The 17,066-nt window shown below is 44.0% G+C and overlaps 1 protein-coding gene across 1 annotated transcript; it reads right to left on the reverse strand.

The window, feature by feature from the left end:
- Positions 1–4,195: 4,195 nt before the first annotated feature.
- Positions 4,196–16,747, reverse strand: LOC118557967 (gastrula zinc finger protein XlCGF57.1-like; the record flags this gene model as incomplete). Its single annotated transcript, XM_036128504.1, has 2 exons — positions 16,697–16,747; positions 4,196–5,820 (listed from the first exon to the last, which is right to left on the reverse strand). Coding segments are annotated over exons 1-2 (1,671 nt in total), but the record flags the coding sequence as incomplete, so codon positions are not given.
- Positions 16,748–17,066: the final 319 nt, after the last annotated feature.

Genomic DNA, 17,066 nt, shown 5'->3' on the forward strand with positions numbered 1-17,066 from the left:
TACTAGACATCTCGTTGTTTAGGAGCACAGAAGAGTTTTTTTCAGCATGGCACATTTATTTACATATTTAAAAATATGCCATAACACGTGTCTGTCTTTGTTAAATAGCTTAAAACACAGTATTTCAGTATGGAATCACATATTTATACATTAATATGCCATATGTCTGTCTGTTAAAGTTAAATTTATGAAATACGCTGTTTAAGTGGCCTGGTAGCTTTTATTTCTTTACTTTTGAGTCTTTCTGTACTGAACCACTAAAGAGACAATGAAGAGAAATAAAAAAATATATACACTTTCTCGTGGGCACTAGTTAATTTCTTGTGTGCACCAGATACTTTCTCGCATGATCAGATGAGTATTTCAGACAACCGTGTTCATTAAAATGGATGCAGAGTAACTAATTAGGCTGTATTTTTAGTTTAGGCTACCATACAAAGACATTGCTGCATTCCTTATATATATATATATATATAAGGAATGCAGCAATGTCTTTGTATATATATATATATATATATATATATATATATATATATATATATATATATATATATATATATATATATATATATGGTGCGCACGGGAAAGTATCTTTTTTATTTTCTCTTCAGTGTCCCTTTAGGGGCTCAGTGTTTCTGAAATAAGTCAATAAAATTTTGTTTGATTTTCAGATTATTCAGATTTTCGGTTAGTTGATTTCCCTGATAATTCTGAAATGCAAAAAAAAAAAAAAAAAGAAAAAGTTCTATTGTCTAATCTTCCCCCAAATTTTTTTTACCTCCTCTCTTCTGCTTCTTCCTGTTCTTCTCGTCTCTCTTATTTTCCTTTGGGTATTTTAAATCCATCATTCTTTTATTTCTTTCTCCCATTATTTTTTGTCACGTCTCTTTCATTTAGTTTCTTATCTTGTACTTTATTTCTATTCTCCTAAACATAAAATCAGTATCAAAATTTAACATTTATGGGCTTTCCTTTGCAATCATATCAGCCATTTCATTCCCCTTAACCCCACAGTGGGCTGGTACCCATAAAGTTAACAGTGAGCCCCTTCATGTTGATTCTATAAAGTGTTTGTTGTCTCTAAATTAATATGTCTGCTCTACTATCTGACTGGCTGTGCTGTAAACTGGCCAAATGATGAATTAGAGTCAGAGTAAATGAGTGATCTTAATGGTCTCACCTCTTCAACCACTGAGCAGCTAACAGTATTAACAGCATTTCTCCTATAGAAACTGAAACTCCATCCTGAACCCTTTTCCCTACTTTGATGAAAAATATTAGGACGATGAACTCCATCTCAGCCTGATTAACTACATTTTCTGAAGCATCTGTGTATATATATATATATACTGATAATACTGTATTATATATTCCTGCACTGCTTATGCATTCAACATAAAAGATCTGCCCATGTCCTTCTTTATTAATAATGTAAAATCAATCAACTGCAGTTTCAGGAAGCCTCCATTGTAGTGTTGAACACAGGTGGACAAAGATGTTGGTACCCCTCTGTTAATGAAAGAAAGACAATAGTAACAATAGGTACTGATATTGTCAGGGTGCAGGTCTCCCTTCTGCACCATGGACAGTTCCAGATCCTTCCACCATCCACTCTGCCCTGCTTCACTCCATGCTGGATCAGTTTCACCTGCTGCAATAATCAAGTCCGGACTCAATACACCTGCCAGCTCTCCTATATAAGCCCTATTCAGTCTGCTCCTCGTCGCTGGGTCATCTGCATTCACTCCTCGTTGCCTGCCTGAGTCTCACACCTTCTAGCCCTACCTCTGACGCCTTGCTCAGCCAACTGCCTGCTCCAGCTTCACCGTGTCTCTACCCTCAGCCATCTCCTCCATCACTCGTCAGCTCCTGTCTGGTACAGTCTCTGGTCTCCATCTCCACTACTCAAAGCCTTCAATAAAGCTCCTTAAATGTAGCTGTGTGTGTGGGGGTGTTTGGGTTCATCAGAACAAATCCTGACAGATATAACTTGAAACTAATAATAATTATTCTCCTCGTGAGCAAACTGCTCCAGTTGTCTCAGGGTGCCTTCTCCAGACGGCCCGTCTCAGCTTCTTCCATCCATGTTCAATAGGATTTAGATCAGGGCTCATAGAAGGCCACTTCACAATAGTCCAATATTTCACTCTTAGCTGCTTCTAGCTGTTTTGGGTCATGATCCTGTTGGATGGCTAGCAGGCAGATAGATAGATCGATGTTTATTTTTATATTTTTTAAAGCTTTATAAACCCTCTCCATACTCTTTATAATCCTTTCTCACTTTGTTTTTTACCTAAATTCGTTCTTCAAATATTTTTATCGAGAAGCCAAATGATTTCACATGGTAGCTCTTACATTTTACAATAATGGAATGCTTAGTGTTTTTGTTCCACATTAATAACACATAAATGAAACAAAATTTGTTCAATAACAGCAAAAACAAGATCTAAACCACATGACTAAAACTGAGGGAGCCCCTGTAGACTTTACTGCAGTCACATCAATTGGTGAAATAGAAATACACTCCCTCCAAACCATCTTTTTGTGAAGTGAATATTGGACACAAAGGACTCTGGAGAGAGTGTGATATTTTGATAGCAATATGTTGGTGATTTAATGTTTAGCCCCCGTAAAGACTCACTCTTAACAGTGACTAAAGTACAAGTTCTTAGGTATTTCATTGGTAGCCATATTTCTAGAGGACATGTGTCAACCTACAAACATATGAAAAAGGCTTTAGCGTTTGTCATCAATATTGTGGGGGAAAATAAATGATTGTGGCCGAGTATCTGGACACATGGTGACTTTTTAATTTTCTTCAATTGAATAAAAACAAAACGGAAGTAAAACTTATTGCACACAGCTTCAGGCTGCTTCAGCTAGTAACCACAGATCAGGCCCAAAATCTGGGTGAACTAATGCAGGGGTTCTCAAACTTTTCATGGACAGGGACCCCTTAGGAGTGGGAACATTTTTCCAAGGACCCATTTAGATTCCTCATGCTGGTAGTATTTTTATATTGGTAGGGGATGCGTTAAAAGCAGAGAACAAATTTCATTGTAATGTATGTTTCAATGACAATAAAGATGATATTATTATTACTAAGTAATATGCTAAAGGAATAAAAATAAAGATTTTAACACTTGAAATACAGAAGACATTTATTCAAGGTATACTTTCACAGGATGTTTTCTTCAAATATAACAAATTCAAGCTTCCAAGAAAACAAGTTTTGAGAAGACTGAAAGAAATTCCAGTGTACCCTATTTGGTCCATTTATCAAATTAAACACTCTTAATTGGTTCAGCTTTAGCACAACAAACATCTTATTCAAACTGTTGGCAGAAAACCAAGAAACATTCTTATGAATATCTGCTTCAGGCTTTGTTACACACAGTCAAGCCATTCATCGAAAACATCAATAACCTCTGGACAATTAGTGAGAAGAATGAGCCTGTCTCTCTCCACACAGTTTATTCTTGGAGGCATGGATGACAAACTCTAAGATCATCTTCCACTTGTAAACGAGCTCAAAGACTCTGCAATACTTTCCCACGAGACAACCATCACACCTCCAGGTGATAAAGCAGTGTGTCATGTTCAGCATCCAGATTTGGGGAAAAGTTGACCAAACAGCCGTGATCGCAAAGCTCTGGATTTCACAGAGTTATAAAGCTAACTGCAGTGATAGCTGTGTTCAGAACAGAAAATCTGGGTCCATGTCTTTGGAAGCTAGTGCCTGCTGATGCAGGACACAGTGGGTAGCTAAAACGCATGTATTGATGAATTATATCCATGCTTCAACTCCACTCTTTCAGCCGGTCATCACTGCTTTTAGTTTAAATTTGTAGTCCAATTGTTTATAAAATCATTAATATTTGCTCTTAGTTTCACTTGCGTTGTTCTTGTACTAAGACAGACTTCTTGCTAACTCTTTTTCCACATAGATCACAACAGAAAGGCTTGTGGTCTGCGTGGCCTTTCTTACATGACTCCACATTTTTCTTCTTTGTAGAACATTTCTTATATCCAGAGTCTGACAAGCGTTTCAGCTCAGAGAGCGAGTGTTCTTTGTAGTCCAATTCGTTTCTGCTTTTATTTTCCTACATTTAATCATGTAAAGCCCTTTGCATTGTCCATGTACTGAAATGTGCTATACAAAAAAACTTGCCTTGTCTTGCATTGTATGGTTTTTCATGTGTCTGACTAAATTAGATTTGATGCTAAATCTTTGTCCACATAGATCACAACAGAAAGGCTTCTCTCCTGTGTGGATTCTCATGTGTGTTTTTAAACTTGATTTGTGGCTAAATGTTTGTCCACATAGACCACAACAAAAAGGCTTCTGTCCTGTATGGATTTTCATGTGTGTGTTTAAATTTACTTTTTGACTAAAGCTTTGTCCACATAGATCACAACAGAAAGGCTTCTGTCCTGTATGGATTATCATGTGTGTGTTTAAATTTCCTTTTAGACTAAAGCTTTGTCCACATACATCACAACATAAAGGCTTCTGTCCTGTATGGATTATCATGTGTGTTTTTAAACTATGTTTGAGACTAAATCTTTGTCCACATAGATCACAACAGAAAGGCTTCTCTCCTGTGTGGATTCTCATGTGTGTTTTTAAACTTGATTTTTGGCTAAATCTTTGTCCACATAGATCACAAGAGAAAGGCTTCTGTCCTGTATGGATTCTCATGTGTGTGTTTAAACTATGTTTGAGACTAAAGCTTTGTCCACATTGATCACAGCAGAAAGGCTTCTGTCCTGTATGGATTATCATGTGTGTGTTTAAACTTCCTTTTCGACTAAAGCTTTGTCCACATAGATCACAGCAGAAAGGCTTCTGTCCTGTATGGATTCTCATGTGTATGTTTAAATGTGGTTTTTGACTAAAGCTTTGTCCACACAGATCACAGCAGAAAGGCTTTTGTCCTGTATGGATTCTCATGTGTCTGTTTAAACTTAATTTGTGGCTAAATCTTTGTCCACATTGATCACAGCAGAAAGGCTTCTGTCCTGTATGGATTATCATGTGTGTGTTTAAATTTCCTTTTAGACTAAAGCTTTGTCCACATACATCACAACAGAAAGGCTTCTGTCCTGTATGGATTTTCATGTGTATGTTTAAACTAGATTTGTGTCTAAAGCTCTTTCCACATAGATCACAACAGAAAGGCTTCTGTCCGGTATGGATTCTCATGTGTGTGTTTAAAATTGATTTTTGACTAAAGCTTTGTCCACATAGATCGCAACAGAAAGGCTTCTGTCCTGTATGGATTTTCATGTGTGAGTTTAAATTTCCTTTGTGACTAAAGCTTTGTCCACATAGATCACAACAGAAAGGCTTCTGTCCTGTATGGATTCTAATGTGTGATTTTAAATGGGGTTTTTGACTAAAGCTTTGTCCACATACATCACAACAGAAAGGCTTCTCTCCTGTGTGGATTCTCAAGTGTGTGTTTAAAGCTGATTTTCCCATAAATGTTTTGCCACAGTCTTTGCAGCTAAGCTTAACTCCTGTGTGGCCTTTCCTACATTTATTCTTCTTTGTAAAACATTTTTTATATCCAGAGTCTGACAAGTGTTTCAGCTCAGAGAGAGGTTTCTCTACATCACTGTCTTCTTCATCCTCCTCAGTGTCTTCAGCCTCTGAAGAAATGGAAGCATCTCCATGATCTTGTGGCTTGATGGATTCTCTTCCATCATTCTCTTCTGGAAGCTCTCTGCCTTTAATTTGGTCTGGGTCATGCAGGTGGGCACGAGGTTTGTGGTCTAAAGAAGCTTCTTCTTTAACAATCAGCTTCTCCTTAACATCTGCAGGAAACATGTAAACATATTTTGCACATTAGAAAACATTTTGATCTTAGCCAGAACTGAGGCACGCTTTAATTAAGATATATTTAGGGAATTTTGTTAGATTAAATTCTTTGACAGAACATACAGAACAGTAAAACACATTAAAATGACATGACTGATATAACCCCTGAAAAACTCAGTTCTTTGTTGAGCTACCGTTTTACCTTAAAGTGCTGATGACTCGATATTGAACTTTTCAGCCATGCTTTTAAAACAAAATGTTGGGCTTTGTCCAATGTGCTTAATGTGTCTATGTCCAAATATACAGCACACCGGATTATAAGGTGCACCATCAATTTTTGAGAAAATGTAAGGACTTTAAGTGTCCTTTATAGTTAGAAAAATACGGTAATAAAATAAGAGCAAGGAGATGTCATTTTATTAAAATGTAGAAGTTTTGAGTATTCTGCCAGAACATGACAACTACAGTATTTTGATATAATTTTCTGATTTATTCCTTCTAAAAACTCACCAGACGATGTGAAAATGTTAACCCACCCAAAGCTATTTTTCCAGCCTAATGCATTAAAAATAAGCCAGATGGGAAACACTTTATTTTGGGATTTTATTGAGATTTTTTTTGCAGCACTGTAGGAGTGGTCACAGAGCCACTTTTCAGCCTGAAGCAAATAAAATGTTTGCTCAATAAGTTTGCACCCTATAAAAAAAAAAAAAAGAAAGCCCCCCTTTAGTTTTTTCCTGCAGCCGAGCACAGTCCATGAGCCACGGGGACTGTCTGTGAAAGTTTTATCCATTGTCAAGCATACCAATCGCCTGCATTTTTTTGTGACAAATTCCTCCATTTCTCACACATTCTGACAGTGGCACGAGGAGGGGGGATAGTACCATGTTTGTTAAGCTCGGCACACTGAGAGCCGTTTCTTCTCCAGCAGGCACCCACTGAAGGGATCGTATGTCCTTGACTGCTTGGAGCAGCTCAGTGGATTGGGACATATCAAACAGTTTGATGGGAAGACTTGATCCCGCTGAGCAGAAATCTGAGTGACAGCGGTCAAACAAACGAGAGCTTTGCGCTCCTGGACTCATGTCAGCAAGCAATAAGGGAGGGGGGGGGGGCTTTAGTTGGCTGCACTTTTTTTGTTGAAAAACATGACCATCTCTTTGCTAACGTGTATTTCAATTTGACGGCATGTGTGCGTTGAGCCCCCTACAGTGTTCTGTTCATTTGGTAGATTTGTGGTTTAACGTTTTACTGTAAATCATACGATTCTGTCCATGTTTTAGCATCATGGAAATTACGGGCCCCAGCAACAGGCTACTTTATCGATATCTTATAGATTACATAGTCCTACAATATGTGAGAAAATGTATTTAGCTCTGAAACACCAGCTTTATTGAGTTGTAGCTGCATGAAGTAGGATGCTGATGCTGGTCGCTGTGTAAGTGATGCACACCGCAGACGTGCAATGTTTACGAAGGCAACACGTTTTTTTTGGGGGGGGGGGGATCTTCCTGGGCAGGTCTCCATTTATTATGCTGGTCCGCTGCAGTAAATCTATGAATGAAAAACTCTGGTTTATAATTATTAGATATTAGGAGTATCTCAGGGTTTATTACGGAAGCTAACAAGGGAACACACTGGCGTTACATGAGCACGTCAGAATGATTGGCATGAGGCACAATAGATAAGGTGACACCCTTGGAGCTTGACGGAAACAAGGGTGTGTGAGCACGACCAGAACTAACCATTCAGTGGACTGGTCAGAGTCTTTACAGTCCTGCAGCTCTCACAGAGATCAAATTTTTAACCTGTTTTTTCTGAATGCAGAATACATTTACTATTGTAAAGATGGAAGGACCATTTCACCCAGTATAACAAAAAGTGTTTCTGAACAGGATTACAAACTATAGCTTGTGGGGTTCATCCTGGGTCCCGCTCTATTCAATATCTACAGTCTCCCTTTAGCTCAGATCATAAAAAAACATCAATTACAATAACTAAGCAGATGACATGCAACTCCTCATCACCTGGTCACCAGGTGACAAGGTGAGGTGTGTGTAAATCAATGCAATAATGTGCCAAAACTTTCTTCAATTAAATAAAAACAAAAAGGAAGTAAAAAAATGTCTGGACCAATGGAAGAGCCACCAAGAGTTAGCACACAGCTTCAGTTTTTTCAGCAAACGACACAGAGCGCCTACCACAAAAGAGAATCCGGTGCTCTTCTGTTTCTCTGTGTCCCCTAAGAGTAATGTTCCGTCTAGCTCACATCAAGACAATATCCACCTTCAAATGCTAAAAGTCTATAAATGAATGTGATGTTTCCAGCATCTCCTGGCATCTGGCTTATTACAGTCCCGCAGCTCTTAGGCGAACGACTTTCTCTGTGCTGCCATTTTACTGAGAACCAGAACATGAAAGAACAAATTCAACTTTATTCTGCTTCATTTTATTTTATGACGATTTCTATGATGACGTTAAGTGAAAGAAAATGTTCAAAAGGAAAGCCCCTCCATTGGTTTGGCCCTGATACAAAGTAGGAGGGCCCAGGACCACTCAGGACCACCCATAGCTACGCCCCTGCTCTGATGTAAACATCGATGTCTTCAACATAATCAGAGCCAACAGGACCAGAGACAGTGGTACGAGGAGGGGGTGGCTGTGTTTATTAATAACCGCTGGTGTAGTTCTGAACACGTTAAAGAGAGACTTTGCACAAAGGACACTGAGCTGAGAGCTGTTGGTCAGTGAGTGGAATGCAGACGAAGCATAAGCTAATTGTATGCTAACTGCAAAGAGGCATACAGCTCCTCACCTCCCTCCCCTGGGTTCTTCTGATCACAATCTAATGCATCTCCAGCCTGTTTACAAGCCACTGGTGATCAGGGAGTCAGAGGTAACACACAGAGTGAGGAGATGGTCAGAGGAGGCAGAAGAAGCCCTCAGAGACTGCTTCAGCTCCACTATGTGGGATGAACTGTGTGATCCTCATGGGGAGGACTTGGATCAAATAGAGCAAAGTACCACGGCTGTGGAAAACCTGCTGTGTGATGCCGGTACCAGAGACTGCACACCCCAATGGCCTGAGCAGCTACAGGCTGGTAGCACTAACATCACACCTGATGAAGACCTTCTGGACCATCTGGAGAATCCTGGAAACACAGTGAGGATCATGTTCTTTGGTTTCTCAGGGAACTGTGCTCGCACCGTTTTTGTTCACCATCTACACTGCAGACGTTTAACTCTGTGGTGTGCTGCTGCATCCCAGATGCTCTAAGGAGCGTTTCTGCAGATCGTTCCTCCCAGCTGCAGTCAGACTTTATAATCTTAGCTGCTCCCAACAGACATAATATCTGTTTACATCATACAAATAGTTTCACAGGTAATGATCCAAGCGTTATTGTTTTCACTGTTCCCAGATGTGAAGATAACTCATGCTAATTGTTGCACAGGTTCTGATTCAACCATTAACTGTTTACACTGTTCCCAAATGCTAAGGTTAGTTGCACATGCCTTAGCTAGGATGAAGCTGCATTACAATAAATATTCATCGCAGTGTTTCCCCTACCATTCAACAAGGGAGGTGCCCTGTGCTGAACTGAAGGCAGAGGGAGGTTTAAATAGAGCACTTCACAGGTGGAACAAGGGTCTGGCTAATTGGCTGGTAAATGATTATCAGGTGTGACTGACTGCTGAGGAGGTGAAGTGAAAATTGACAGAAAATAACTGATGACTGAAAACTAACAATAAATAAAGTCAAACCTAACCCAAAAGAGATGAAAAAAATGAAAGTAACAGAAAAACAAAGCCAAACCAAAACTCAACCATGACATTACCCCCCCCTCAAGGCCGGACTCTGGACGGCCTAAAATCAAACAAAACAAACTACAAAGTGACCGAACCAGGGTGGGTGGAGGGAAGGTAGGATGGAGGGCTAAAATCAAACCAAAACTACCCACTAGGGCGAACTAAAAAGGATGTCTAACAGATGCTGGTAGGCAAAACAAAAGGCGTCTAACCGACGTTGACAGGCGAACATCGCCACCAGGCAAAAACGGGCATGACAGGCGAACATCAACGCCAGAGGGAAGAAGAGGCGTCCGACAACGCCAGAGGGAAGAAGAGGCGTCCGACAACGCCAGAGGGAAGAAGAGGCGTCCGACAACGCCAGAGGGAAGAACAGGCGTCCGACAACGCCAGAGGGAAGAACAGGCGTCCGACAACGCCAGAGGGAAGAACAGGCGTCCGACAACGCCAGAGGGAAGAACAGGCGTCCGACAACGCCAGAGGGAAGAACAGGCGTCCGACAACGCCAGAGGGAAGAACAGGCGTACTTAACGCCAGAGGGAAGAACAGGCGTACTTAACGCCAGAGGGAAGAACAGGCGTACTTAACGCCAGAGGGAAGAACAGGCGTACTTAGCGCCAGAGGGAAGAACAGGCGTACTTAGCGCCAAAGGGAAGGAACGGGCGCACCACAGCGCCAAAGGGAAGGAACGGGCGCACCACAGCGCCAAAGGGAAGGAACGGGCGCACCACAGCGCCAAAGGGAAGGAACGTGCGCACCACAGCGCCAAAGGGAAACCTGCCGGGGCGTGAGGGAAGCGCCGGGGCTTGGGGAAGAGAACGTCGGGATGTGAGGAAAGCAGGAACATCTAAACGCCTAGGAACAAGAACGGAGGGCGTACTTACACGCCGGGGAACCGAGAACAAAGGGCGTCCTAACACGCCGGGAACTGAGAACAAAGGGCGTCCTAACACGCCGGGGAACCGAGAACAAAGGGCGTCCTAATACGCCGGGGAACCGAGAACAGAGCGCGTCTAAACACGCCGGGAACACTAAATCTAAACGCCAGGAATCTAAACACCAGGGAAACAGGAACAAAGGGCATCCTAATACGCCAGGAAACAAGAGCGGAGGGCGTCCTAAAACGCCAGGAGACAAAGGGCGTTCTAACACGCCGGAAAAACACGAAATCTACAGGGGTCAGAGGGCGTCCTAACACGCCAGGAAACAAAAATACCAGGAACTAAGGGCGTCTAAATTCTGCAGAACGGAGGGCGTCAAACACGCCAGGGGACTAAGAGCTAGGGGGCCAGAACAAAACTAAGAAGCGCTGGGACCTAAAGAGCGCTGGGAAACTAAATATCTAAACCAAAAACTAGAAAACCAGGCATGAACTAACCTATAGAACAAAACCAGAAGAACTAGGGTAGGGATAAAAGAAAAACCGAAGCAAAAAACTAGAAAATCAAAATAAAACTAAAAAAAAACTATGAAAAAGAGCAAGACGTACAAGAGAAAAAAAAAAAAAAACTATAAAACTAATGCAAAAACCAAAACAAAGAAACTAGGACAGGAACGGGTAAACTAATGTAACACTAGACAACTAAAGCTAGAACAAAAACAAAAACTGAGAGAACAAGGCAAAAAACTAGGATCTAAAGCAAACAAATAACCAAAGCAAAAACCGGAAGACTAAAGGCAAACCTGGAACACCAGAACAGAGGTGGAAAAACAAAAGAAAATAGAAACTCAAGTACTCTAAGAAAAACAAAGAACCCCCTAAATAACTCTAAAACCTCAAAAATCCTAAGTAAATCAAAACTGAAATCGAGCCCAAAAAACAACAAGGCACTGGCCTTAAGGGCTCAGGCAAAAACGGCTGCTAAGCAAAAAAGAAAAGTCTTCTTGGAGGTCGTCCTGGACGAGGCAGGCGGCGGAGCAGCATCGCCCGACTAAACCCTCGAGGAGGGCGGCCCCGACGAGGCAAAGTCAAGCGGCCCGGAGACCGCGGTCGGTGGCTCCGGCCAAACAGAGAAGTCAGAGGCGGGGCCAAGCTACCGGTCTCGGTGGAAACCGTGGGCGGAGGCAGGTCCTCCTGGACCTCCTCACGAGGCTTGGGCGGAGGCAGGTCCTCCTGGACCTCCTCACGAGGCTTGGGCGGAGGCAGGTCCTCCTGGACCTCCCCACGAGGCTTGGGCGGAGGCAGGTCCTCCTGGACCTCCTCACGAGGCTTGGGCGGAGGCAGGTCCTCCTGGACCTCCTCACGAGGCTTGGGCGGAGGCAGGTCCTCCTGGACCTCCCCACGAGGCTTGGACAGAGGCAAAACGGCTCCCTCGGAGGCCTCGGGCTGAGGCAAAGCGGCTCCCTCGGAGGCCTCGGGCTGAGGCAAAGCGGCTCCCTCGGAGGCCTCGGGCTGAGGCAAAGCGGCTCCCTCGGAGGCCTCGGGCTGAGGCAAAGCGGCTCCCTCGGAGGCCTCGGGCTGAGGCAAAGCGGCTCCCTCGGAGGCCTCGGGCTGAGGCAAAGCGGCTCCCTCGGAGGCCTCGGGCTGAGGCAAAGCGGCTCCCTCGGAGGCCTCGGGCTGAGGCAAAGCGGCTCCCTCGGAGACCTCAGGCTCATCCTCGTCGGCCGGTGGATCTATTTTCTTGGCGGCCGGCAGAGCGGAGCCTTCAGTGGTCGGCAGAGCAGATCCTTCGGCGGCCGGCAGAGCGGAGCTTACTGGTGGAGGCGGAACCCTCTCCTCGGCTACTTCAGGCAGTGACGGGCAACAGGCTTCAGAAAGCGGCGCCGGGCTACAGGCTTCAGAGAGCGGCGCCGGGCTACAGGCTTCAGAGAGCGGCGCCGGGCTACAGGCTTCAGAGAGCGGCGCCGGGCTACAGGCTTCAGTGGACGCCGAGGTTGGAGGCGGATCCTCCTCTTTAGCCTTGACGGACCCTCCGCGCCGGTGGTTCTGCTGTCTTCGCCGGGAGGGGACAGATGAGGAATCTGGGGCAATCTCGGGGGTGGCAGCTGGCCAGCAGGGCAGAAGGTCGTCTCGGTCACCGTAGTAGAACTCCCACAGCTGGCTCTCCTTGATGCGTGGGGCTCTGCTAGGTGGAATGATGAGCCTCACTCGAGGGGCCAGCTGCGAGTCATGGAGGTGATGACCGAGACGACGAGAGGCTGAGCGGCTTCTCTCACTGGGCTCCGGGGTAGCTGTAACAACGCCCACGTGAACCACGGGGGAAGTGGAGTCGACCCGGATCGGTGGCGCAGGGTCCCGGGCAGAAGCCATCTTGGCATACCTCTCCCTCATCTGGCGTTCGCACATCTCCAGATATGCGAGGATGTCCGGGTCGTCAACTCCTGCAGGTAAGCCCCGCATGGCGCCTGAGTTCACCCTTTGACTGGGCCGTACTGTCAAGGTTTTGTTTACTGATGAACTCAGGACGCACACACGGGACTAAAAGTTTGAGTCTTTATTGAAGGAAGTATGCTGGGTGGTGAATGATGAAGACCGGAGGTTCAGGACTGCAGAAGGTCAGGGATGTAGATGATGGCAGGAGCTGACGGCCCGGAGACAAAGAGTCCACACTTGCAAGGTGCTGCTCGGCTAGCAGGCCTCATAGCACTCAGGTTAGCAGTTCATTGGAGACACCAAGGCACAGAGCTGAGCTTCTCCAGTGCGGCTAGTCAGGTTAGCAGAACTTGAGAGACACCAGGGCACAGAGCAGAGCCTTTCCAGGATGGCTAGTCCAGTTAGCAGTTCTCTGGAGACACCAGGACACAGAGCAGAACCTCTCCAGGAACAAACAGTGAACAAACAGTCTTTAGAGTGACTGACAGGACTAACCTTAACAACAGGAGCAAAACAAAGCTTCCAAGGCAAAACGGGGACTGGCATGGAGAGGTGTGGAATGATGACGGCCCAGTGCTGAACTGAAGGCAGAGGGAGGTTTAAATAGAGCACTTCACAGGTGGAACAAGGGTCTGGCTAATTGGCTGGTAAATGATTATCAGGTGTGACTGACTGCTGAGGAGGTGAAGTGAAAATTGACAGAAAATAACTGATGACTGAAAACTAACAATAAATAAAGTCAAACCTAACCCAAAAGAGATGAAAAAAATGAAAGTAACAGAAAAACAAAGCCAAACCAAAACTCAACCATGACATTAAGGAAGTTGTGGCATGTAGTAAATTTAGGGCTGGGCAAGTTAACGCGTTAATTTCGCGTTAACTCATTAGACTATTAACGGCGATATTTTCTTTAACGCGCGTTAACGCATGTTGCTCACATGCTTTTATTTTGTGAAGGTCTGTTGCTGCGGTGTAGGGGTTTGAATCAGAACAGTAGGTGGCGATAATGCGCCAATAACCTCGTTGTCAGCCAAGCCTCGGATTCAGAGTAAGAAAGGTGCTGGCCGGAAAAAAACAAAGCCGACATGCGGAAGGCGCAGGAATAGCGTACCGCGCACGTGACGTCACCGTCTCAAGAGCAACGCCCCTTTTGCCGCTTAGGTAGGACATACAGGTAGAGAACACCCATAGCAACCAGCTATTACACGCGCAACAGAAACAGTGATATGACCAACTTTATAGCCGTTAAACTTTCCCAAGACGATGTCCCAGGCGCACGGATTACTGGCCGCACTGTCGAAGAACACACCAACCTTCAGCTCAAACGATGGCTTGAGTGTCGAGGGCTTAAAAAGACTGGAAAACTGGCCGAGTTGATCGAACGGTAAGCTTTGTTTTTTTTTTCCTGCGCGGCGATCATGGGGTCCGTCCAGGGATCGGTATATGTTTAATGTTTGTCTTATTTGAAATGTTTTTGAGTAAGCTATCCTGGTAGCAGGATATCGAGTTGGTGCCATGGCCTGCTACCATGACAGCCTAAATGCTATCATGGTACCCAGCGCACACATTTCTCCTTGGCAGTCTTGAAGAAAACATCCTTCATATGCGGCCGATCAGCGTACCTCGAGTCGCTGTTGCCCGTTCCATAGCAACAATGTTTAAAAACCATGGTCTTAGATTTGGAAAAAGCAGTCGTTTACCGAGTAAAACCAAGGGTAACGCACGTCTCTTTTACAGCGAAACAGCGACGGACTATGCAAGCTTGCCCTACTGTGTACCACGTGATGTGACGTCATCTTGACGTTACGTTTCTAAAAATAGCTCGCTCGCGGTACGCTATTTGCTTAGGCGAGGCGGTGAGTTGGCGAACGGAACAAGTTTTGTGCGGAGCGGAGGGGGGGGGTCTGCTTAGACGCCGTCGGTGAAGTCGCTTCGCGTTTCAAAGTATCCATGTGTTTTTGCCTGTTTTTCCCTGCCATTCACTATATGCACGCGAGAAAGCAACAACAAAAAAACGCATGTCAACGTCAAATAAACGCAAGCAACGCAAGCATATCGAGTTAGCAAGCATTTCAGTTTAAAGTTCTTCCAGCATGGAATATGACAGAAACAAGTTAGTTGTAACCACTGCCAAGTTAAACTTTGGTATTGAACATAAAATGGTAATGCTGCTCCCTGCTGTTACCTCAGAAATTGCCTGTTTTTGGTAGATTTTTCCTCATAAAGAGAATTCCCTGTCAGTGGCAATAAGCTTTAATTTATTATTATTGCTATTTTTTTGTTTTACATGTTTAAGTTGAGCTTTACACTAAATATGTGTTACTGATAAGTGCTACAAATGTTACAACACTTTTGTTCATATGGCAGCAGAACATTAAAATAAAAGTGCTCTTTACACTACTTTTGAATTCATACTTGGAGTTTGTAAATACAATGCGATTAATCGCGATTAATCAGGGCGATTAATCAGGGCGATTAATCGCGATTAAATATTTTAATCGTTGCCCAGCCCCAAGTAAATTATTATACGTCTGTGTGTGTTCATGGTTAAATTGATTAAAATTAGCCTTTCCAAATAGCGACAGATCGCACCCTCAGCTATTTCTGTCTCTAGGCGCGGACGTGACGTCACACTCTGCTCAGCGGCCAGAAGTCTCCAAGGCAGCTGTGACTCTTAAGCAGCCTCTCTGGTGTACGATGGGCGCCTGCTGTGGGAATTATAGGAATTTGTCACAAGAAATGTAGCCAATAAGTGCGCTCAACCATGAAGTTTAAGATGTCTGTGGAGAGTCTGCGCGGTGCGCAGTACAACCAAGTGTGCAGCTGTCGCTCCTTTACTTTCAGCTCAGAGTCACCTGGGTTCACACGCAGGTAAACTTACATTCCCACCAGGTGAGAGCGTATTTACTCATAAAATGTTCATTTTTCTATTGTAAAAGGGACGCATTTGTTTATTTCATGTGGTAAAGTCTATGATGGAAACAAAAATCTACCTTCCTGAGTCCATCCCTCAAAACATTTAGCTGCGTTATACTTGGAAAACACATTTCTGTTGCTAGACAGACCCCATAAAATTAAAACTTAATAAAGTTACGCTGAAAAATATTATAAACTCTGGTAGATCTAAACTTTTATTCAATCATTTAATCAAGTAGGGAATAAGGATGGCAGGTAGCCTTCAGAATACAACCATGTATAAAGATACATGACAAAGACAGAAAGATGGATAAATAAGAGAGTTAAGAGAGACAGAAGATGGTTACTCATATAAAGCTGTATTATGTGATTCAAATGGACAGCTAAGTGGAAGCCTCCATTTCAAGCCAATAAAAGAATACCTATTCTTATTAATTTCTGTATATAGTCTAAATTAAAAGGCAGGATTGGTCCTCTACAGCCAACAGCCAGAAGAAAACATGCAACCACCTTTCTAGACAAGATAAACCAAAAAGTTATTTGGAGGAACTTTCCCAGACAGACAGACAAGTAGAATTTGATACTGAATGTTGCTATGCACGCTAAGCTAGCATTAGTAGCTACTATGCTACATGCTACATGCTACCCTAGCATTAGCATCCCATGTGCCACATGCTAAGCTAGCTAGCTGATCATATGCTGCAGGCCTAGACAGTTTTCTGGGGGAAACCCTGCAACGAGTTCTGATGAAGAGGAGGAATCCATCAGCTGCTGGAAACGGCTCCTAAACTTTAGCTCCATCCACACAGTTAGCATGAAGAAGGAAATCTCCAAACCTAATCGGTGCAGCAGAACTCTGGGCTGGAAAACATCCCCCATCATTGGTGTCTCCTCTGCTGCGTCCTGCCGCTCTTTGAGCTCCTGCTTCCCTCCAGTTTCTCCGCTGTGCCTCCAGCTGCTGGACTTCTTTCCAGACTTCATCACCTGCAGCAGCAGCAGCTCTCTTTCAGATTCACACCGCTTCTGGCTCAGAGGAAAACAAGGACAAAGAACCAGGAAAGCTCAACGTGGCTGTGCTGCTGGGAAGAGGGAAAGGCCGTTTCTCAATTCACGAGAACGCGAGTCCGTACTCGCGTTCTCGTCAAGTCTGTTCTCGGTAAGAACACAGGAAGATCGGACTTGACGAGAACGCGAGCACGCAGCACG

This window comes from Fundulus heteroclitus, chromosome 24, assembly GCF_011125445.2.
Source record: "Fundulus heteroclitus isolate FHET01 chromosome 24, MU-UCD_Fhet_4.1, whole genome shotgun sequence".
Classification (NCBI taxonomy): Eukaryota; Metazoa; Chordata; class Actinopteri; order Cyprinodontiformes; family Fundulidae; genus Fundulus; species Fundulus heteroclitus.